Below are 25,551 nucleotides of genomic sequence, written 5' to 3'. Positions count from 1 at the left end.
CCGACCATTAGATGTATTTTGCGTCTGTTTCGAATTAAAAGGGTACATTATACGATACCGATTGGAAAAATTACTCCCTATTCCAGAAACGCTGAGAATATAAATCCAAGCAGAGTTCGGAAAGTCAAGTTAACAAAATTCAACCACGTACGTAGCATGCGAATACTTGTAAAAAGGGATTTAAAATCGCAATACGGTCCATTGAAATAACGAAGTTTGTGTGATAGTTTATCCAGTAGGTCGCGGCGTAAAGCACTAGTACAAAGAATATTTACATGTGCTAAAGCAGGCTAAACTAAGTGCTCTTAATACTATGTTTTACAGAGCCTGTAATAGTACTGCGTATGATACTAACAGCTTCCGTTTGGCCCGCGAAAAGCTTTTTCGAATTTGGACCATAAAATGTATTCATTACCGTTAATGTGTGGTCAAAATTACTATATATAAACTGATCCGGAAATGCGTTTAGGTTGAAGTCTAGCTTATTTACGTATCGTGATTACGTGACCCACGGACGTCGTGTGAGTTATCCAGTTTCAAAATAGAGGCAATATAGCAAATTATGCCGTAACAATTAAAGCTACAAGTCACTGTTTCCATGTTCAAGTTCAAATCTTGTTTGTTGCCAGGTATGTGCTTTAAACTGTTACGTCATACGTTTCCAAATCTTAATTCTTAAAATAATACAATCAGTGCAGGTGATTAACTACCAACCTCACTCGCAAACGATGTACGTTAAGCAATGAAAGATGCGGCTGAAGGCCGACATTTCAACAAAATTTGGAGCACTAAATATTTGTTTACTAAAATCAGTCGTGGCGAGTACCGAGCACGTCTCCGTATTTACGGAGTATAATTTGAGTCGGCATTATGAGAAAAATCATGCAGTGAATACATACACTTGACTGATGCGGACCTAGAGAAACTAGCAAAACAGCATGGCTATTTTATCAAGCCAAACAGAGCTAGGGACGCAACCTAGTATTTACGCATCCACTTAGCAACATGCGTTAACAATGTAATTCACTGCTTTCAATTTAGAAATAGAACTGCAGGCCGCAGGACATGATCTAAACTTCTGTCTCGGCCCGCAAAGGTATTTTCTGCTTTACATTTGGCCCGCCGGGAAAAATAATTGCCCACCACTGGTTAACGACATACTTGCTCTAGATGTCAGAGATCCCCGTCTGGCGACGCATTCGTATCGGCCAGTATCGTCCTGTCCGACATCGTGAATAGTGAGGTAGCTGTTTGGCGCGGGTGTGATGGTGTACCTTTCGTCTGAAGCAATAACAATCCATGAATCTCGAATGCAATCGAGTACTCAAACCGAGAATGCAAATGTATACGATTACGCGTCGAATCTGTAATAAGTTAACTTGTTAAGATAGCTTCGGAGAAAAATAACATTCAATTATGTTACATCATCTTTACTGATATCGATATGCATCGCGATGTAATTCGGAGAAGACGCAAATTTTGATATAGCGTCAAAAAAATATTTACAATCAAGCGTAAGACGGATAAACTCGCGTGTTATGATGACACTTGTTATGAGCAAATACCTACATTACGTCAAGGTCAAGTTGACAGTATCAGGTTCTTTGGAATTATAAATATGCAGTACGCAGTCACGTGTTTTTGCAATAAAAACAGTTCTCGACATTGGCGCATAAAGTTGCAACGAGAGCGTAGGATAATATCGATGATATTTCGCGGACCCAACTATCATTTTCGCGGTCTTGTGTGGATAGTCGCGATAAAAAGAAGCAAGCTTCCAGATATACCAGGTGTGGATATTGTTGGCTTTTTTATAACCATTTTGCATTGTAGGTGTTGGCTGAATTCTGCGTTCCGGTCTCTGGGGCAATGGTCAGATAATACGAAAGAATAAGAGACGACACGAATAAGTATATAGTGCCATAGGTGGTGGTCAAAGTAGTTAGCGGTGGTAATCAATTACAAGTAGAAGAAGTGATCCCTGAAGCATATCAAAACTACTTCAAGAGGAAGTCGAAGAAGCATGGTTTGAAATGTACTCAAGTAAGGACCTTTAAAAAGTAGAATTGGTCGTCGGGACGCATGCTTCCAAAGTTAACTTAACTGAGGTGGCTCTGGGCCCGAGATAACCTATGTTATCGCAGGCCCCTGGTGGCTTCACTGTCGAAATAGTATGATGATGTATTTTCGCGACTAAAGTAAAACGGCTGATGGCACCACAGCTCCGATAGGTACAATCTCCGAATATATCTTCAGTTACCCTGATACCTATTTCCTGCGGGTCCTATGACAATTTCATGCATAAAGTCAATGTAAACCTATACCAAAACTAATTTTTACCTTTCAAAATCCAAAGTGTAAAAAGCGAATAGTTATGCCAAAAACCCAATTCAAGTGAAAGTGTCCAAATAAAAGTAGTCCAAAAACAATCACGTGTGTAAGCGGGGCCTACGATAACTAAGTTATAGGCCCCGTTGTAAGTATTGCAAATGGACAAAATCTAATCGAGTACTCCGAAAAAGTAGAAGTAATTCGTCATTGTCCAGTGTCCACCTCCGCAGACTCGCACAACCAGTAAATTTGCAATTTTCCCAAATTAGATTAGAATTAGAATTATAGCTACAGCTGTTTCAAAGTTAGATGAAAATTAGTATCATAGCTACACAGTTTTTTCCAAATTACGGTAGAAATAGAATTACAGCTACACAGTTATTTAAAAATTACAATAAAATAAGTATTTTGACTACGTTATAAAATTAGTATTATAGCTACACAGTTTTTTTCTTCAAATTACAGTAGAATTAAATTACACAGTTATTTCAAAGTTTCATTAAAATTAGTATTATAGCCAAGCCACACATTTTTTCCAAATTAGATTACAATTACTGCATGAATTGGCGAAAACTTAGTAATTGCACCCAGTCCCGACGATACCAAATCACGGTTCAATCTTGCGAGCATGAGAATAGTAAATGTCTGTAAATCAAGCTTGGTCCATTCGCGAAACTATGCTATGCTGACCTGCTGTGACTATGCCTACGTTGTCCTTGCTCCAGGAAACGGTAACAGACGTTAAGCTGTTGGTGTCTTGTCGCACGTGACACGGAATACGAGCTTTTTCTCCAGAATCCACAGTCAGATCCGTGGGTGTCCTGGGGACAAAGATAAAATCAGTGGGGAAAAATGGAGTCACGCCGAATGCTCGATATCGTATATTTTGTCGGAAGAGCGATATTCGCATTGAAACAGGTATATCATAATTCCTAACCACGAAACACTTCCTTTGCCAGTGAGAGAACAGAAATAATTGCTGAACACTGCGTCGGAAGACTACATCTGATATCTGATCGATCAGTTTGGGATTTTATCGGCTGTGTTCGGTAACGAAGTTTTTTCTCCGTGTACTCAAGTAGGTTTTTCCGACTGGACTACTTACCTAAAATATTATGAATATTTCCGTTTTCACAGAACAGTTTCGTAGCCAAAACTACTTAATGTTTACATTACGAATTTTGCAGCAAAGCAGGAAGACGTTTTGAGGAATTTTTCATCACTCTCATGCGGGAACTTGTCATTCGAATTGCGCGAAATGTCTCCTTAATCACTGTAACTGAATATTATGTATTTTTCTTGAAAACTCAAGCGTAGCTTTTCGCCATTCTCAAATAATAATCCTGTTATTTGTCGTTATGAGTTAGTCGCGTGGATACACTCTGTAATTCGGGAAGCATTCGATCCTGATTAACCGCTCTAAGTATACCAATGTCATGTCACCATCCGACCAGATATCCCTTTTGAAACTATTATGGAGTACTTCTCAAACGTTTATTTCCAATTTCCACTGGAAGTACAGTTTTGACAAGATTTGGAAACCGCTGCTCCTAGTCCACGTGTAATTGAGTAAAATTTGCGCCAGTTTCGTCTTCTCACACTTGATTACCAACGCTTACGAATTCGACCACCTCTAGTTGTCATAATATCATATCCATGAAACATGAGAAGATTCGCGACGTCAAATTCGCAGTTGCACACAAAATCTTATACTTCGAAAACTGGTGGGAAAGCACGCCAACATGATTCCGACCTATCTCCAACGCTGATAGTGTTACCCGCTTACCTGGCGAATTGTATAGTTTGGAAAGGTATAATTTCCAATGTCGCGTCTGCGTTCCTGGCTCCCAGCGAATTTGCCGCTTCACACCTCAATAGCCCGGCGTCTCCCGTTTCCACTCTCAGAATTCGCAACGTGCCAGATGGCAGCACATGATATCTGTTGTTACTCGGAATGGCCCGACCTGAAATAGTTTCAAATCATGAACGCGCGGTATAATAGGCGTTGACAGAGTGCCGATACTATTCAGCGAGGTGAATTTAATCCTTACATCGTTCGATGTATTATTAACTCAAATATCATGAGACGGGGAATTAGCTCCGTGTTAATGTATTAGTCCTTCACGGATTTAATACGCCGTTGCAATGACTCAGTATATCTCGGGGGAGTGTGTGTTGGTTTACTGTAACTCGTGAAACTCTAAATGACTCACATTGGATTAAAATATGATATCGGCGACATATATTATCAGCAGTCGATATAGCTTCCCACTGATGTAACAGTAGCGCTGTGGAATACCTGTGATTTTGAAGACCACTAGATAGCATCCAATCATATCGATTTTATCCCTTTTGTAAGGCAAGGAGGAATGCAATGAAGCAAGATGCTATCAGTATAAACCAAACACCGGGCTCTTATGGAAAACTCTACCGCTACGCTGTGAATATTTGAGCGTTGAGTCGATAGATTATCATGGAAGCTGCAGGGAATTATCTCCACCAGAAAGATTTAGAGTATTTAGACAGCTATATGAACTTTCGACTTCCCTTGTTTACAACCAATCGAGTGGGTTTTCTCAGGCTTGCAAATGGTGCACGATGTCATAACAAATAAACAGAAAATATTACGTTTTGAGCCGAATAATCTCTGTTTATGGCATTACGATGCCGGGTAAGGGAAGAATAAGACAGCTGGAAACTGTCTATGCGGATACAATATGACTCATCTGATTTGGGAATACCAATACCGGCTCCTGCGGTAATAGCATAAGCCAATGTCACAGACGAGAATAATTAGAAGCATTGATGTCAGTCGACGCACCAAATCATGTCAAGCACTGTAGAATCCCTGGACAGCTATACATCGGTAAATGGCAAATAATGACACCGAAAATTGTAAGTAACCTTCATCAATCCTTGACATAACCGCTATAATCTTTCACTAATGGTGGTGATTGGTGAAGCCCAGCACTGCTGCTGCTCAAACTAAAAGTACAAGTAGAAATAACTGAAGCAGCATGGTGCCGAAGTAGTTGATTCGAAAAACAATTAGCCGAGTATAGCTGGAAAGATGATTTCCATTGACCTTTCATCCATTACCATCCATTCGCACATTAGGTTCATGTAGAATTACATTATTACCGACCACTTCTGTACCTCGGTTGTCATATGCTTGGAAATAATCATTATTAAACACGTTTTATACATTGCCTAAGCTAGGGTTACCATACGTCCTTTTTTAAGAGGACTTGACCTCTTTTTTTACTGTTTTGAAAGTGTCATCGGAGGACGCCCAGATGTTCCCTCTTTTGAAAATATTGGTTAAATATACGGTAAAATTCGGCAGAAATATAGGAAATCAGTACTCATTAACGTTCCGACGGGTATTTCGGGAGTTGGGTCGGAAAGATGACCTTTTTCTAGTCAACCAACGGGAAAATCTCGTTGAAAGCCGGTAATTCGGGATCTGAGCCGGAAAGTTGAACTTTTTTAATCAACCGGGGCCTACGTGGGCCCCGAGTCAACCGACCACGAGTTTGGAAAAATTTATCACTTTTTTATGATGTTCCTCTGGTATTGCAAGTCTAAAAATTTTGAAAAAGTGTCTTCTTTTCAGATTTCCAAAATATGGTTACGCTAGCCTTAGTGGTCAATTCCGGATCTCGCAATGCCGTAGAAACCAGGATGATTGGTTGCGTCATCTTCAAATCACTTCATAATATAGTTCCTTCATTTAGCGGCGGGACATTTTCACACGCCGGAGAACGCTGATAGAATTATTTCCTGCTAAAAGCCCCCGAATCGGGTAACTTGCCAGTTTGAGTTAAAGAATGTTTCTATTTCGAAGCTACCGAGCACAACATTGGGTAAATCTGCATTGATGTACTAAATCACCATCAGAATGACAGCTATTATTGTTAAGATTATGCGTGCTAAGCACATGATTTGTCTACTAAATAACCACAGCGACTCAGACTGAGAGATAATGCTTGAGTCATCGCGTTAATTTGAGCAGCAGTTCTCCATACCGTTCAGCGTCCAGACGATGTGAGGTTGCGGAATCCCGGACGCCTTACAAGGAAAGTCCACGGTGTTGCCTTGTCGCACACGCTGATTCTGCGGGCGCACGATGAAATTCGGCGGCACTGCAACATTCGATCGATTGATATGCGCGTTCCGAATGTTGGCAGGACTGTGACATGACCGTACAAACCTTGCACGGTGAGTTCCGCGGACGAACTTGAAGTGCCTTCCGGATTCTCTATTCTGCAAGTGTACCGGCCGTCGTCAGCCGAGCTTGTGGCTCTAATTAAAAGGTCGCCTGAACGTAAACAAATATCACTTTTGTAAGTGGTATTGGTACTGATATCGATACGCTTAGAGCTGTTATTATGACCTCTGCTCATTTGGTAGCGGTTTGTACACTTTACATTCATGTGTGGAAAAAAGCTTTATTTATCAGATTTTCTGCATAAAGTAGGGTGCAAATCAGGCCATCGGCACTTTCGGTACAAAATTTTGCTTTGACAATCCAATGGGCGAAATCGAGTCTAATTAAGCAATCCTTATGGAGATATATCCCATGCCTTTTTGGCTTGGTACGCGAAAACAGATCCCTGGAACATATATCCATACGAAGCGGTGCATTTGACCCGTTTTACCGATTGGCATGGGTGTGAAAGTAGAATGTTCTACTAGAAAGAGCGGTGTACTCGATTCTTCCCCTGCGCTATGGTGGACATCGGAGATATATACGTTTTACACAGTGTAAACTGGTTGCTAACGTCTAATATCCAAATCAACAACACATCGATGATAATTCACGGTTTAAAGTCAGAAGTGGTCAAAGTATGGCCATTGGTACACCAGTAGAAGTAGAAGTAACGCTGCAAATTATATCCGAGTAGGTAAAAGGTGAGCACTCTAGGCCTAGAAAACTTTGAGGTACAAGTATTATAAAATCATAACCGCTTGAGTCGGTAACGCAAGTGTGCAAACCCTACATCGAAAAAGCAGAAGAACTTCGTTACTGGCCACTTCCGTTTAGTATGGAAGATTCCGTTACCTGCGTCCATTACCAAATATCTTTGATCTCTCGGCAGCGATTCGCCGTCTTTCAACCACGTGACCGTCGGCGTCGGTACGCCGACAAACCGACATGTTATCGTGGCGCTTTCACCTTGCAGCACGCCGACGTCGGAAGGTTCTTGGGTGAACGCTGGCGGGCTGGCGACAGACAGCGTCACGCGCACGTCGACTTCGCCTTGCGAATTGCGCGCGACGCATCTATACTCGCCGGCGTCGTCCGGTTTGATGCGGCTGAAGTGCAGCGAGCCGGAATCGGTTACCAGCACGCCGTTGCCCGCTGAGATTTCGCTGCCGTTTCTGTACCAGTGAATGGTCGGTTTTGGCGTGCCACCTGCTTTGCATTCGAGATCGAAAGTTTTCGACGCTTTAACCTGAATAGAGGCAGCGTAAGTTATCATCATCATCATTGGTTTATTAGAAATTCTATCAGTTCAATACACCACAAAAAATGCGATACAATGAATAGACAGGAAGATGTCGAAGCGACTTGGATTTGTCTATGGAATCAGACACCCACCTTGGTCTAGGCGATGTAAAGAGGGGGCATGCACACTGAATGAAAGTAAAGAATACAGTATAGAAAAAGAAAGCGACAAGAATAGGGCGGCATGTCATGGGAAGCGAGATCGATAGGTCAGTCGTGGTCCTGTAATCTTGAGGATGGACTGTATTCTTGAGGATGGACTGTATCGTGATTCGTTCAATAAATGTGTATGCACAACAGAGTTGGATCAATTGTAATTTGTAATTGTAATTGAATGTAATTAATTACATTTTTCAATGTAATTGTAATGTAATTGTAATTGAAGCATTTTTATTTTGTGTAATTGTAATTGCAATTGTAATTTGACAAAAATTTTGCTCAATTACAATTTCAATTACATTGAATTGCTATTGAGACCTGACAAGCACAACATAAAATAATTGACTTATAATGCATTCTCTTTAAATGTCGACAAGGAATTTGGTGGATCCATTCGCGGAAGCCCTTGACTGCGCCCTTGCGGGCAAAGTTTTTTTTATTTTTACCGCTATGCTGGCCTCGGCTGCCATTGTATACAATTTTTAGATTACTAACCAACGGATGGATTTGCAACACGTGACTCACGATTGAATACGCCGAGAAGCGAACTGCTGAACCGGCTAAAAGCAGCAGAATTGATAGTCCCATAGCTGGCGATCCAAGCGTCGAAATTTGATATGTATGATCCTAATCGAAAGCTAGTGTCGCACTGATTCCGCAATAAAAGTATATTTCCAGGCAATGGTACCATCCCAAAATAGTCGTGAAAGTCTGGGAATCGGCATTGTTCTGAACAATCGCTGGGCGTAATTGGTAATTGTTGTGGTCATGCTGCTGCAGCGCTCTCACTTTTCAGAACATTCGGCCTTAAACGGCTATTTTGGAGCAGTTACATTGCCCTGACGAGATTTTATTTCGTATTTTCGGAATTAGTACATCAATAGCTTACGATAAAGACCAGATGCTTCAAATTTGGACGCATGGATCGCCAGCTCTAGGACTACAAAGTTTGCTGCTTTTAGCCGGCTCTGCAGTACGTTTGTCGGTGCATTCATCCGTGACTCACATCTTGCGCATCTATCCGTGGGTTGGCAATCTACAATACGATTTCAGATCACGATGCTGCATCGTTACTTCGTCTGGCTAACTAACCAGACCACTGGATATTATATAACGTCTTATCTGACAAAGCACGGTTTTGTTTTTACTCCTCATCCTAATTCCTACGTCCCTCGATGAAAGTAATATTATTTCTTTAATTATATACTATATACGCAAATCCAACACGTGCATATATTATGATACTTTTTCAACGACATACTGCACCCTATCCTTAATCCTAACCCATAGGAAATTAGGTAAATAACATTTTACATTTCCAATTACGTGAGCCATAATTACCGAGCATACAAAACACGCTTATATTACGTCACAATGACATCTTACATGGCATACTATGTACGCACATAAACGCATTTATTACTACACAATCTGAACTAGACTTGAATTGTTGTTAAATACGACGCTATGGTTGTCAAGGAGCACGGTTGAATTTATGATTATTCAATTACATGTTCAACAGCAGCAATTGTAATTGTAATTGTAATGTAATTGAAGCATACAAGGAGTAATTGTAATTGTAATTGTAATTTGATATTTTTAGCATGGAGTAATTGTAATTGTAATGTAATGGAAACATGCATGAAAGTAATTGTAATTGTAATTGTAATTGAACTGAAATAATGTAATTGATCCAACTCTGATGCACAACATCTGTCAAGTTATTCATGCACATTGCACACGCGACGGCTTGATCACAAGAATGGTGTTTCGTGATATGTGATACGCTTTCCGTTGTTTTATTTATGCCTTTCGATATATGTAGATTGTAGGCGGTCTCCTATACTGGTGGTGTGGTTTGCAATGGTGGGCTCAAAGTAGTCAGCCCTCGTACTCAAATAAAAGTACTGTCGTAAGTAAGGAATTGCAGGTAGAACTAGCTATTTAAACATGTGCAAACTACTTCAATAAAATCGAAGCAGGAAATGAAAGTCTGGAAAAGTATGTAGCTTTCAAAAGTATAGATTTGTTCGAGGGGCCGCATACTTTTAGTTAATCTGAAGTGAATTCATTCGGAATTGCGTTGACTGCAATGACACAGCGTATATAGGCTAACTGCTTTCATCTAAATATGTATTCAATTGCCGTGATGGTATGACAATCTCAGTCATAAAAACGCTGCACATAGGCCTATCCCAAAACTGCTTTCTATTCTTCAACATTCCACGTGTAACGAGTAAGTTGTTTTGTCCTGAAACTGCTCAATAGACATAGTAATCGAAAAACGTGATAACTTGAGTAAGCAGTATAAGTACACAAAAAACATATACATAAGTACTCCGACAAGAGTAGAAGTGCATCGTTAGCGATCCCCTTTGGTGGTTTCATAGCAGCATATCTTCATACTTACTTTCTGATCTCTTGGCGAAGTTATAAAGAATGGAGGCCCGGCAGTTGCATGTCGGAAGACTACAGTGGCTTCCCTGCTTTCGATCTCGCCAGCGCTGTTTACCGCAGTGCATTTATACTGACCTGAAAATTGCGAATGTATAATCGTCCAACAGAACAATGCCCTTGAAAATCCCACTGCGGTAATTTCTCAACTATATTGTGGCGTCGTGGACCTACTGTGACTTAGTGAATACATATGACGTCACTTTGTACGAGTCGAATAGAAATTTGTCCGCAGGCCGTAGGTCACGCGCTGCTGCTATAGGCCATGATGTGTACTGTGTACTGTGCATGCGGTATATGTGTATGAGGTGACTCAAGTCGCGAACATCGTGTTTATTTCTATACTTTTCAAGTTTTTATGTAATTACTGAAATAGGCAACTTTGAATTACATTGTAAGACACGCATCCTTGGATTTAATCACGATACCGTTTGTGCTTGTGAGGTTCTGATAACATTGCAATTTGAGTGGTAAATACATTCTAAAAGACATTCAAATTTATTGGGATATGCACTGATTTGTATGGAGTGATATCCCCAGTAATACTTAGGGTTGCATTTAAAACAAATGGTTATTAAAAACACTTTGTTTAAAATATGTTTTAAACAAATGCCTTTTTAAAAAAATAATATTGTGTTTTTCTATGTTGCAAAAATTATGTCATGATTGTGCAAATACTTACCCAAAAACATGTTGTATGAGCCTACGGACAATTACCCCCCCGACGTATACGATAGGGATGGTTGGAACCCTCAAAATAGTACGTTCAATAGCTATAGTACATAGATATTTCGTCAAAGGAGCTGTATTTACCCTATATTTTCATTTGTCAATGTCAACCAACTATGACATCGTAATTGAATATGAAGAAAACAATAACAAATCTGTTTTAAACAAGGGTCTTGTTTTAAACATGTTTGATTTAAATTGATTTTTATTTTAAATGCAACCCTATTAGAAGTTTTCGCTAACCTTCATCGTTCTTTTTCGGACTTAAAATTATCAGCGACCCACCGCGACTTATTCTCCTTCGCGTATCTGCATATACCTGTTGACTGAAAATATCGTAATCACCGCCATTGCCATTCGTGATGTGAAAATTTACAGCTATACTCACCCATTTCTGTACCAGGTTACGACTGGCTGGGGCGATCCGCTCACAGTGCATGATAAATAAATAGGTTCCTCACTTCTGACTTGCAAACTGTCAGGTTGGGTAATAAATATAGGCGGACCTTAAACATAATTTGAGCAAAGTTACAAGCATTGACAACTAGCTTGGTTACGTGTTGTTCAATTGGAAGTTATTCATAACTATAAATTCTCAAAATCGATTTTTCTACCTACCACTGACCGGTGCTGTGCTGTTGTGGGTCAACAATTGTAGTAGGTCTACTTTATGTGAGCCAAACCACGCGTAAGCGTAAGGGCAGTCTGAGCAAATGCGGTCGATCATCTTCCATGACAGTACATAAAATATGGCGCCATGGTCTTGGAATCAGGCTGCCCCACAGAGACAGCCGGACTTCAGGTCAATGTGTCGTTTTACTGAAGGATAGTACTAATTGACCATGGGAGATCAAGCTTCATGAAGACGTGAAATGTCGTATTGTTGCGGAATTCCTGTTTGTTACGTCACAATATATTAGTGGCATTGGTGAAGACACTTCGTTGCTAAATTGATACCGCTCGACTCAGATATATTTATCACTAGTCACTAGTTTACCAACTAACTGACGATGGATGTAATCTCGAAAATAGAGAATTGGATTCCATACGTTGGGTGCTTGTAATAATTATATCGCGATACTCACTACATCGAAAGTCAGCAAGCGGTATATCCGATATAGATCTACCGTACAAAGATCTCGGCGAACGGCACGTTGCTGTCGCCTGGTTATTCCCCCCGAATGAGCGCAACATTTTGGCGAACCAACGTATTTCGCAGTCGCAGATAAGTTGGTTGTTGTCTAGTCGCCTGAAAATTTAATTCGTGCGTCCGATCAGATCATCCGTTTGCAGGGTTGGATTCTCGACTGCGCAATTGGGCAGGCATACTTATTACTTACAGTCGCTTCAATGATGGAAGGCTTCCGAACAAACCTTCGGGCAGTGTCATAATGTGGTTGTTCTGCATAAATCTGTGAAAGGGAGCAGTAGTTACGTCATACAGAGAAATTACGACGAAATTGAGTCAGTGGATCGGTGATTGTGGAATTTTTAAATTTCACTCATAGTGGAGGTTCAAAGTTCGGATATAACAGCAAAAGTAAGCCAGGCACAATATCTTGTAGTCGAACAAAGAAAACTTGAGCATGGTTAGGTTTAGTATTGCTGCAATCACGTAAGAATCGAAAGTGCTACGAATATTACGATTATCATCTGCTTTGGTGTTAAGATCAGCGCATGGCAACAGCGAACGCAGCGTCGCTGCAACATATACCGTATTAATATTCGTAAGAATCATTAATGATCATCCTGCATGCACGATTGTGAGGAAACATGATTTTAAACCACGCGACAGCACGTACAAAGCTAATAGCACCGCAGGTTGCGTTATTGACATGAAATATAATGGCAGGTGACATGGTACAAATTAATTCAATTGTATGTAATCTCATAATGTCTGGTTTGGGCAGAGACTTCATGGAAATGCCGCGAATTCCTCCAGAGATCATGATCAAAACAAACATAATCGCGGCATACAACTACAAAAAGGTAACTGCCTTTAGAAGAAATGTACTCGACGAGTTCACAGCGCGGTAACAATAATTTAGCAAACAGAATCACTATTTGAATCTACTTCTACTGAAATTACATCTGATAAGAATGCATGAGCACATCATGAGTGAAAACACATTGCTATCCTCGAATTTCATATTTCAAAACTGACGAAATCGTAAACATGCCGTCGTAATCCACCCACCGCGTCAGTTATAGTTGCCGACAATTTCTCACAATTTAGCTCGACAAAATATTTTCTCCGTGCTTCCATACCGTAGTGGCACGCGGTGATTTACAGACAATCATCGAAAAAGACATGTTATGTTATCGATCAAAGTTACGAAAATTTGTGGAGCGCACTGAGTCGTGAACACCGAACAGCGATAGTTATCACCTACACGTGTTCGCTGACTCGTAAATCGTGACAGATGTTGTTTTTCAAATATCATATCCAATCGCGTATACTGGGTGAATGGTAACTTGGTCAGTGATCTGTTCGATTACCTATATTGCGAAGTCAAAATCGTTGGGATATAGCCTATATGAAGCAGTTCCTAACGACAAGTGTTAACCGCCGAAAGTTGTACTATAGCTCACTCGAAACTAGTTAATCGCGCTATTGCGTTAATCCTACTCTGTTGACACATGAGCAAATAACACAATTTCTTTAGCAGAATGAACCAAACAAGGGATTATTTTTGAAACTGCTGGGACTCACCCGCGGTTCACAACACCGGGTCGTGTGTATATCTATGACATCAAAGTTATACTTTAAGATTAGTTCACCTATGGAATTGTTTATATTTTCTGATTACACCACTACTTAGGTCTAATTTATACGAAATACGATTTTGAAGAATAGGAAAATGATATATATCGAAAATCGCACTGTTCATTATTCAACTTGTAAGTGCGATGTATATCCCACTTCCTACAGCTACAGACAGTCATGATGGTTTCTGCGAAGGGCGGAAATGTAACCCGATCACGGAAACACGCTCCCCCCATTCACCACAAGCGAGACAAAACATGGGTAACTTGCCGATGTATCACTAATGTGGTGGCGAACGAAACTGCCAAAACGCAGTGCCTAACATCTCAAGCTAAGTGATTAAATCTCGTGAATTCTCGATGTGACCCGATAGAACATTAGCCACCATGTCTTTTTGAACGCTGTCAATCCTAGTAACTGGCAGGAACGTACAAATGAGCAATTTCAAGAGTTCACAATGTATCAAGTATAGTTCACCCGGGTGGAAAGTGATAATAATCAATCAGTAATCTTGTGCAGAAAATCGATAATAATTTTCTTCAAGTTGATGCGGATTTCTAGCAAACGTGATAGAAAATCTCTCAAGACGTGCTTCAACGAGGCAACTTACGGCAAATACGGATCTTATATCTGTTGGAAATGCCATTAGCTTATTTAATCATCCAGGCTTGGCATATACGCACTAGAGCTACTATCAAAACCGCTGATGGCCGTAAGTCTCTTAGTCATCCTTAAGACACCGTGAAATTTACGAAATGGGATTATGCCGTAAATGTTATTTTCCATAATACCATAACTCGAGGAGGGTTAATACAACTCAGACTAGAAAATTTATGCCGCAATCATCACATCGATGAAAGACATAAATCTTCCTACGAGGATATATAATCATCTACGTCCCCCTGCAAGCATAGGTGACGCGCGATAATTACATGAGCCGATGGCGTGTGAGAATTTCCTTGTTACATGACACGAAACTAAAAAGACGACTGAAAAATACAAAACGCCCTCTACACACGGTGTCTCACTCTCGAAGGCAAAATTACCCATGCAGTGCTTGTAATGAACGAATGAAAAACTCTAATCTTCGCTACTCACAATCTGTCAAGTTTGGGAAGGTGCGAAAAGACTGAGGCATCCAGTGACGTTAAATCATTGTTGTAGATGTACCTGTGGGTTTGTTTTAAAGGGTTAACCTGACCTGGAAGTCCAGCGTGTCTTGTACAGTAACACCAATCGCATCGAAGGTTATCCAAGAGAAAGAGGCAAGCCGAGATCTCATTTCAAACATATTTTAGACGCTGTATTGCCTTCCAAAGTTCGGGGACAGCCCGTCAAAGCGATTTGACATGCACAGTGCTTATAATCACTAATCAAATGTCGCAGCCGATTGTCACCGATTTCAACGCCGAATGCATGCTCAATACACGTGATATTGAACGTAGTCGGAAATTTGCAACCAAGGACGAGGTGAAACAATCTCATTACAGGCTATCAATATATCACAGACACTGTTTGTCGATTTTAATAAGTCCGAGCAAGAATCTGTGTCGAATGAGCACCGGCTAATAATGATAACCATTATTAACCATAGGAAATTGCCAGACTTCTCAGACTACTCAGGGTGGCACCTACGCCTTGGAGTGGATGATAGTTTCGCCGTTGACACTTCCCGCCGGCTGCAGTTTGAAGCAGACCGCAAGAGGTGTTGTGAGATATTTTAGTATTCAGGTGAACCACCACAGGTACAGCGTCATTTGAGAAATCTAAACAAGCGCACACTCACAGTTGTTCCAGGGATTCTATACCGACAAACGCATCTTCGTGGACATGACTAATCCGATTTTTGTATAGAGATCTGAAATGTAACACATTAAAGCATAAAAACTCGCTCACAAGAGACTGTATCAAAATACAACTTCTTTTACTTTTAACAGATTCACACTTACAATGTCTTCAGCGATGGCAGATTTGAAAACGCACGGGCAGGAATACGCCGTAGCTGGTTATTATTCAGTAACCTGCGGGTAGAACAAGGAGGATTACATTTAAGCGATGGATTTTAGAGAATGGGGCATGTAATTCAATAGATCAAAAGCAGTCATGATTGATCTAAATTACGATTATTACAGCCCTGAGAAGACGTCTGAACTATAGATGCAGACTAATATAGATAGTTAGATACGAATAACGCGCTGGGAAAAGCGACCTCACTGCCGCCTATACTATGGGAATTAATCCCAAGTATATGTCTGAGTTACGGCAGCATGAGACACGAACTAAACCTTCGAGGTAAATAACGTATTCAAGATCAGTGCCACGAGCACTTTCATGAGGGTAGATGGCGATCAAGTGTCCATTATGCTTGATGGAGCAACGAATCAAATACACTCGACGCGGGATACTTTGGAGCTTCGCTGAAAATGGAAACCGTGTGAAACCTTGCTGAAGATATATCGATGACCCATGGATGTTCTTGAAATGGCGCTCCCATTGAAATCAGAGTAAAGTGATGACCGCTACTGGTCTGATCAAGATGTTCGGAATCGCCGTACCTATCGGTTTACCGGTAGTGTATCTTGCAAACATTCGTGAAATTCTGCAAGTGCAGTGTTACCAATGTCGTTGCTGTTTTACAGACAGATGTCTTGCGGTTTTTCTACATTAAAGGCCACGGCTCAAGTGTTTAAAACACTTACTTGCGGCGTGCGCAAGGAAACCGGGATCCGGAGTGTCTTGAAAACAGACATTGATAAATACGCGAAAAACGATACACATTCCGATACTTTCAAAAGATCATGTGATTCACGGTTGCTGGCGCCGAATTGTGCGTTTCTTGCGGTATTTGTTGTCTTTAAAGCATGTCTGTCGTATTCAACTAACTTGTGTAGTATTGGGACGTGGCTCATCTTTCGTATGGCGGATGTAGTCCAGAAGGCGCAGGGAAGCTCTGCTACTTTAGTATTGCCTATCACTAAACTTTGGCCCAGCATGATCAATATTCGAAGCACATGACGATAATTTTGATTCGTCTGCAAATACAACCGGCGTATGGTCTACGAATAACGTAACATTTGATGCACTACTATACTGCTCAAGCCAACGATTCGCGAACTGTAAAATTGATATCTCGACGTAACTGATAAGTATGCGGGTTGATGCGTGCCTTTTTTCATTACCTTAGCTATCGATTGTATAGACAGGAGTCAACAGGACATATACACGACTTAAATAATAGTACACGGCCTGCTCAAAATTCTATGAGAGATACATGGACAGCAAGAATAACGTTCAATCTCGCATGTGTAAAGAACAGTCTGGATTCCAGACAATCACATGATCATTTGCATGAATTGACTGATGCTAGAGTGGTATTCATTATAAATGGTAATGACTTTCGTAAATTTGAATCGTCGTAAGTAGCTGTCATTATAGTTGGATGGGACATGTTTGACACTAAATCATGCATTTCCTCGAATAAACCATCATAGGTAGGGGGTGATTTATTTACCTAGCGAAACGAAGTTCTCACATGTCCCTACAGAGCAGTGGTTCCCAACCAGGGGGCGTGAAAGCATCTGAGGGAGCGCGAAGAAGCGGTCAACTGAAAGAATTTTTCGCGCTCTGCGCGATTTACCTCCAATTCACGCGTGTTTCTCTATATTTAGACCGAATTTCATATTTTTAATTTTCTCATCAACACTCATAACCTTCCGTGCCATCAAACAATCTGTTGAGGTTGCTAGCATCCCGGTTGGGTTTTGTGATATGACGATAAGGAGGGCGCGAAATTTTTCACTATCATAAAGGAGGCCGTGTCTAAAAAAGGTTGGGAACCACTGCTATAGAGAAAGATTTCTAATCCAGGCTATGAACAAATTCACTGCTTTTGAACACTACCACTGAAAAACTACCTCGGAATTCTCTCGTGCACACGCCCCACCCAACCAGTATTTATTTGCAGTCGTTATTCATTCATTTCAATGTTCACGCCGGTAAATTTCCGATCGTTGAACTATATCGGTAAGTGGCGGCGGTACCACAGCAGACACAACAGCTCTGGTGAGAACGAAGTATTGTCGATGAAATCCGAGCGAAGGGCCAAATCCACTCAGGTACATGGTACTCTGTCAAAACATCTCGCAAGAATGCATAGCATTCTGATTCGCAGAATTTTATTGTTATGGTATCGACTATCGACTGCTAAAGTGTTTACGCGGTATCAATGTTTGCAATGGTGCAAGGACTAGCGATGGCATGATAGTGACAAAATATCACAATCAGAATCAGGGTATGTACAAATGTATATTTGTTCAGTTTGCACATTTTTGGCTAATAATGAATCTCGTCCGAATGAGGTTATTACACTGTCGTTGAGGAAGATCCAAACTGTTACCAATACGATGGTGTCACGGAGGAAGTGCTAGTTCGAAATGATAGCCATGCAGAGGCGGTCAAATTATTCAGTGTTGGTACGCAAATAGAGGTGGAAGTAGCGTCGTCAATTTACACTCAGAGAGTTACTAAATAAACTAGTTCCCAAAAGTATATTGGTCGATGGGTCTCATACTTTTAGCAGTTGATAGGATATGGCCTCTTCCGTGATTACATGTACAGTGGCTCTTTCGCCCAGTTTTAATGACAATTTCACGCATAAACATGATTCGTTCATACCCCAGAACCACATTAGACTTTACAAAAATCCAAAATATAAAGACAAAGAACTTTTGCCTAAAACACTGTTAAGCATGAGTGGACGTTGTAACATGATAACAAATTGAGTAGATAGTACAAGTAGGCATATCTACTTGAGTAATCGGAAAAGTACCCACCTCTGGAGCCATATACTCATACAATTGTAACTGTACAGAATGGGGTTGCTTTATCAGAGTCAATGCTGGCGAATGTATGAAGCGTGCGCCCATCGGCTCAACTACTGCATTTGTCGGGCATATGGATCATGCTTTACGGTACAATGTGCGCTTCGCTTGCGAAAGCGCGTGTCAGCCCACATGACGCACGTGCGTCAAATACACGTGAATCGCGCAACGGCGGCGGCGGTTGCATCGAACGAAAAGGAGAGACACGCGGCAGTGTGTATATTGCAGGCTTTTCTTATGTCGCTCATAGGCTGAAGCGGATTAGGCTTAACATGTGTTTTGCGGTTGAGCTTGATGTTGTGAGTGCAGTTAAAATTTACCAGTGCTTTGTTATCAATCAGACAATCACGAATGAGACCGCTAGACTAATATGCACAATGCACATTGCACATGCGCAGTTCGGTAGCAAAGGATATCCTATCAATACATAAGAACTTTTTTTGTAGTATGTGAAGAAAAGAAAATTGCCATATTTTGTAACTTTCTCGTAATCCTCATAACGCACTTTGGTGTTAACCCGGTTTACACATCGGTTTTCAAAGTAACTTCAAAGTATTCGCACCAACCACACTTGCAGCTGTGCCACGAATTACGCCCCACGCAATGTTTTGTCAATACCTCAGCAAATCGCAATGGATACCCGGGGCCTTCAGTCATTTATAACGTAGACCCTGGATTACCATAAAACTGCTGACAAGGCTTGATTGCGGCAGTAAATCATTATCAATGCTAAGAATGTATGATAAACTCTCTTCCACCCTGTCTATCGTAAAATGCTTTACCTTACCTCATTAAACGTCGTCGCAAAAGGCCTATTTAAAAGAACATCCAATATTCGCGCAACGATCATGTGGTCATATATTCCTAACCTTACTCTTTAAAAAGCAAGAGATCGTGTACTAAGCTCCCTCGCATTATTCCACAGATTTCACAATATCGAATGGTTTCTCAAATATGTGATATCAGGAATAAATGATACTTACAGTGAGTGCAATCTTGAAAGTCCTCTGAAATCGTTGGCACGAATCTCGCGAATGTTATTGAATCGAATGTCCCTACGAAACATAAAAACAAGTGCTCAGACGGGACAGGATGAGCTATTCACATTCAATCAATCACTTAGATATTGATGTTGACGCAAAAACGTAGAGAATATGTACTGCACAATCATAGTACATGAGGTCCCTACTTCCTGTTCGTGCGTACATCTGCTCCGAGCTCAGCTCACACGCACTTGCAGTTCGCAGGCGTGGTTGCAACCAGCGGGGAAAACAACGAAGCGTCGAAATTAGTTGTATTTGCGTGCTTCTCATTAATTATATTACCGCGAATTCTCCACAGTTTTAAAACGATTTCATACTTTTATCTTGTCAAATTGTGCTCCACAACGAGGCTTTTGTAAGGTTCGAGCGCAAACAAATTCGAACCTTTCGGGGCTCGCACCACATCCCTTGCTAGACCTAAATATGACTTGTCACCGTGTCCGTTAACACGGGTGCGTAATAAATAACGCTGACACCACTTCGTCCACTTGCTACAGAATAAAGTGCAAGCTGTGAATTGTCACACATCACTAATAGCAAACAGGACATCTCCGAAGCTTGTTTAGCACACATATTTTGAATAATATAGTCAGCAAATGGAGATTACCTGCAATTCGATATTTTCAAGACCTTAGAGATGTGATACTTAATATTTAGACCTGCCTTCCCATGCGTCTATTATATTACAATTTCAAGACAAGAAATGACAATTGGAGCTCATTATATAATATGTAAAATAGACCTTTCGAATGGATTGATATGTTTTTGACAGTTGTTGATTTTTTGAACCACCATTCAATCACGCGTACGAAGTTTTGTGGGTTACACCACGAAGAATTAGTGGAATCGAGCAATAAGAACAGTAATACCATCGTTATCTTTGCAAGGCATAGCAGCACATCGTTATGTGATGATATAATGACATAATAATAATGTCATAATCACCCTTCCGATCTTACCCCTCATTAAAATCGTTATTGAATGCGAGCCATTAGCCATTAATTTGATACGTAAAAACAATATTTTTTATAATAATAGTTCGATTATGATTGAGATGTATATGCTCTTGTAATGCAAGCCTTTATACGTGCGATTCGGAAAGGCTAGCCCTCCTATTCACACGGTGTATTCTCGTGTGATTGTAACGGAGAAACTAATACCTTATGCGATGATTTAACTCATATATTTCCGAGCGATCTGTGTGAAAGTTATCTACTAGGGATGGTGTGAACCTCTGAAAGGTTCAGGTTCGTGTGAACGCGAACCTTTTTGAAAGGTTCTGTGTGAACACGAACGTGAACCTCGTGACGTCACGTGACGTCATATTGCTAATTCCAACCCTATCCTTCAATGAAATGATAGCCTATATTAATGCACACGATACCTAGTGACGACTCGGGCAACATAGCGTCACAATGCTGAAGTATATATTGACGTTTTAAACGTCGCCAAATATATCAACTGGGGCAATTAAATGATATAATAATCCCATAAAATCAATATCTTCCGCCTTTGCCAACAATTTCGACGAGGACTTACCAGGGAATATAAGGAAAGGTAGGTGTATTTTTGTCTTTGATGTTTTTGCAGCATATACACCGAATCATGATATACATACACACGATCTGCGCATATGCATACCATGATTACATTATGTGGATATGCCGCCGGGCAAGGAAGATGCAGATATAGCCTTGTAGCAGTGTTGGGATGGCTCGAGTCATGACTTGACTCAAATCAGACTTAAATCACCTTTTTCGTATGATAGACCGGAAAATGTATTCGGCATCCGAGTATTGCTACATTGATTTTGATCATGGTGTGAATCGGGTATCTATGCTTGCTACTGATATTACCCCAATAACAAAATATACAGCAGTATAGCCAACACCTCAATTGCACCGATTTGGTTTTAATGATATCGTAAACATGAAGTCAAGATTGACCCCGTGCGCCTGCTAGATTTTTTACATCAGAAAACGATATCAATCTCATTGATTGGTCGAATAAGCATCATTCAATGACTACATAGCTTATTTCGCTCGTGATGTTTTGTGATTGCGGGTCAAGCTCGCAGCAGAGAGTCACTATATATTTACCAGGGATATATAGAACTCCGGGATGGCTGACTTCTTTTTGACCTATACATAAGTAGGGCTATATATCAAGCTGCAATCTATCTCGAAATCTTCACATTTTTCGCAAGTTAGCGATGTAGGTGTTTATACATTCAGGTTCCTTCACCTTTTGCCGCCTTCCTGGTGAGTAAGCAAGACATTCTAGGAAACATGGGTCTTCCCATACCTCAATCTTTATGCTATACAGACAAATAAGCAAACTCTTACAACGTTGAATATCATTAATTTCATTCAGTAAATAAATCATGAATACAGTTGTATACTTCAAATTAGCCTAAATTTACCCAGATGTAATACATAGAAAGGTGGATAACGAAGAAAATCAGCATTTTCTAAACGTTCAATACATTGTTTTCCAAACTTTTTCAGCGCGAATGATATTTTTGAAAAGTATTTGGGAGAAGTAATATAAGTCAATCAGGGAAGAGTAAATAGGCCTATATGATGACCGGGACTTTTTGAATTGTAAGGGCTCTTTCGAATACTACAACACGCCAAATATTCCTCCACTTTTTCATCGATAGACATTCCTGAGCTTAATCGTCATTGGCTGTGCAGTACATCCCGAATCAAGCTTCTGAGGGGTTCGATACCAATTCACAAGTATTTGAAATTATGTGTAATGGCGATGCGTCGGCTTCTCGATCGGTAGGTCGTAGGTCCGATTCCAGGCCGGGTCATACCAAAGACCCGAAAACTGGTATCCGGAGGAGAAAAAGAAACGGGGGGGGGGGGTAGCAGACTAGGTGACCTTACGGTCGTATATAGCTTCTCGACGGTACAGGCGAAAAAGAATATAATCTCTCTCTCTCTTGAAGAGTTTCGGATAGGATGATAGCTGATTCAATGGACTGAATAGATATTTAAAGCGTTGCTGCTGAGACACAAGACCCAAATTTACAGATGATAACGCAAGTATAGTATAGCAGGATATCCACTGATGATGTGATGTACAGGATGGAACGTCGCATTTCGTTTCAGAATTCTGCAACAAAAATTAATAAACTAGTGATACAAATCAACCATAAACCCAATCATTAAGAATAGATTGATCTGGGGATCCCCAGAATCGATTCAACCCAGTGGTTCTCAACCGCCAAATATGTTAGATTTTTCCTATTCCAAGAGCATGAAGTCCATTAGAGAAAGGAACATCAAATTTCAGATTGAATCGGATTTTTCTGCATGGTGTCATAATATAGAGCTCATAGTCTACTTTGGTCTTGATGTCCGTCACAACGCTGCAAGTGTACGGAACGAAATATCCTACACCTCTTTTAGCAACAGTTATACGGAAAAGCTACAAGACTATCACAAAAAGATATTTAAATTTGGACTGTACAATTTAGCGATCTTCAGCAGTGGAACAGAGGAACTAGAAAACTGATAAGCTGCCGGTATTTCTTTCAAAAGCAATCAAACAGAAGTTGGTGGCAGAACCCTTGCAGAAACTTCATTAGCACCACATATTATATCAAAAGACATTAAATGTTGTTCCAAATATATAGTTTTTATTTGCATACATTAGTCCTATATGCAATTTAAGTTGCAAGGTGTGCAAGATCAAAAAGGTTGAGAAGTGACAACCGCTGATTTAACTGCCATAATATTCCAGCTATTGAGTATAATGTCGACAAAATGCACAGTTGATAAAATGGCAGGATGATCTTTACTGTAGCATAGTAGCCTACCTCAAGCCATAAACAGTTGATTCGCTCAACACACAGACAACAGTATATTTAGATGGATTTCAATCCTTCATTTGATAAAGCTCACCAGAATCAGACAAACTTACCCATGCATGCTGAGGAGAGGTCCTGGCTGTGTTGCAAGGGTTTGACAAAACCTTTTAAACTTTGATGCAGTTTCCAGAGTTTTTATCACAGCTTTTCCCAATTGCCTCATCCTGACGATACAGTTAACTTATCCATCATGAGGGAGTGGCCGACATCAAGTCGATTGATGTGATGAATAGTCCTGTTTTGTATCTTCAAAAGTTTCAGTGGCCAGCAAATGCTATATTTTGTGTCCGTCATTCTTTACAGTTCACTGCAACGGAGGTATCTTTCCAGTATAGTGGCATTTGATTGCCAGTCATTAACAAACATATTTATGTGTCACTAGTAGCCTATCGGTTCCGTATCTGTAAAGACAGATTGAATTTAAATGGTGCCTGGACTGTTATACAATTATGTTAACTTCTAACTACCATGTTCTGTATTGTAGCACTACCATGCTCCAAGGGTTTGTATTTTACGTAAAAGTCTAAAAATCATCCTGACTGTCTGACTGAAATGCAACTTCCATACTGTTACTTAGAGGCTGCAATTTTTGGTCATTTCACGCTATACAACTATATAACTGTCTTATGGCAAACCATGGGTATAGAACCGTTAGGCTCGTTCGATACTCCTTTCTTTCCTTTGTTCTGCATCATGTTACCTACAAATAGGAAAGTAGCACGGACAAACTATAATTATCAATTAACATATCACATAAAATCCTAACAGACGAAGTCACTCTAAACTGGCAGCAGTCACTGTACTGTACACTGTACAGTACAGCCTAGGACTTAGTTTATTATGCAGTTCTATAGCATCAGATCAGTCATCAATGCATAACGTAATCAATACTAAAATCTTCCTGAAATGTAATTCTCAACATTCTGCTACATCCTGATATACACTTACGCTTATCAATGTAGCAAAACATACTCGATAAGCGGAGATATTCCGAATACCAGCGATATATCGTACGGTACCGGCATACCGGTAGTGCCGGTAATAACCTGCAGCTGAAGCTACATACCGGTAACCAATACTGCTAAAAATCAACTACCTGAACATCACATGTGTCCTCTAGCTTTATAAACAATTATAAATATTGATATCATACGCATCCACCAGCAATCACAAACCAGAAAGGTAATTCCAAGTCTCCAAGTGTATAAACAGACAAAGCGCTGTCAACAATCCTATCTGAAGTGAGTGCGCAAAAATGACCCTACTTGTGTATGACCGTGATGACGCAATCGAAGGAGTCAGCCATCCCGGAGTTCTATATATCCCTGATATTTACAAACGGAAAGCTGGATCTTTCTAGCAAACTTTTGCAACAAAGCAAGTGAAACTTTTGAGATTGTCAAGATGCATGCTCGTTTAGTGTTGATTATTTTATGCTGCCAGCGCCATGCATGGAGTGGCCTGCAGTTGAAATGCAATAAATTTGAACCAACGATGTTATAATGAAGTGAAAATTGTTATATATGAAAAAGGTTCACAGTGCAGAACCTACCAAGGTTCTGTTGTGAACGCGAACCTCTAAATTTCCCAGGTTCACGCACAGAACGCGAACGTGAACCTCGCGTTCACACCATCCCTATTATCTACCATTGGGAATATATATGTGTTTGAACGACAACCATGACTCATTCATGACCAGTATTTTCCAGTTGCTTACAGATGATACCTACGACACACCGCCCAGTAATTTTGAAACAACATAACATTCTCTCTAGTCGGTGCTTTGTTTGTGCGCG

The 25,551-nt window shown here is 40.4% G+C and overlaps 1 protein-coding gene across 2 annotated transcripts in view; it reads right to left on the bottom strand.

Moving 5' to 3' along the window:
* Window positions 1–25,551, bottom strand: part of LOC145448042 (peroxidasin-like) — a 49,677-nt gene that overhangs the window by 21,043 nt on the left and 3,083 nt on the right. Inside the window, exons 2-16 of one of the 2 annotated variants that reach the window (XM_080326353.1) lie at window positions 19,816–19,887; window positions 15,902–15,973; window positions 15,739–15,810; window positions 15,051–15,122; window positions 12,526–12,597; window positions 12,271–12,434; window positions 11,574–11,691; window positions 11,429–11,511; window positions 10,413–10,534; window positions 7,397–7,790; window positions 6,545–6,652; window positions 6,360–6,476; window positions 4,118–4,295; window positions 3,022–3,152; window positions 1,162–1,281 (exon numbers count right to left, since the gene is read on the bottom strand). In XM_080326353.1, the coding sequence (XP_080182479.1) occupies window positions 1,162–1,281; window positions 3,022–3,152; window positions 4,118–4,295; window positions 6,360–6,476; window positions 6,545–6,652; window positions 7,397–7,790; window positions 10,413–10,534; window positions 11,429–11,511; window positions 11,574–11,691; window positions 12,271–12,434; window positions 12,526–12,597; window positions 15,051–15,122; window positions 15,739–15,810; window positions 15,902–15,973; window positions 19,816–19,887 (1,895 nt within the window). The remainder of the gene's footprint in view (window positions 1–1,161; window positions 1,282–3,021; window positions 3,153–4,117; window positions 4,296–6,359; window positions 6,477–6,544; window positions 6,653–7,396; window positions 7,791–10,412; window positions 10,535–11,428; window positions 11,512–11,573; window positions 11,692–12,270; window positions 12,435–12,525; window positions 12,598–15,050; window positions 15,123–15,738; window positions 15,811–15,901; window positions 15,974–19,815; window positions 19,888–25,551) is intronic. The other variant, XM_080326355.1, reaches the window with a different exon arrangement.

Source organism: Botryllus schlosseri, chromosome 10 (genome assembly GCF_051294905.1).
Source record: "Botryllus schlosseri isolate E-star chromosome 10, Bs_hap1, whole genome shotgun sequence".
In the NCBI taxonomy this organism is placed as follows: Eukaryota; Metazoa; Chordata; class Ascidiacea; order Stolidobranchia; family Styelidae; genus Botryllus; species Botryllus schlosseri.
Note: the sequence above shows the minus strand (reverse complement) of the source record. Positions and strands in the feature narration are given on the sequence as shown.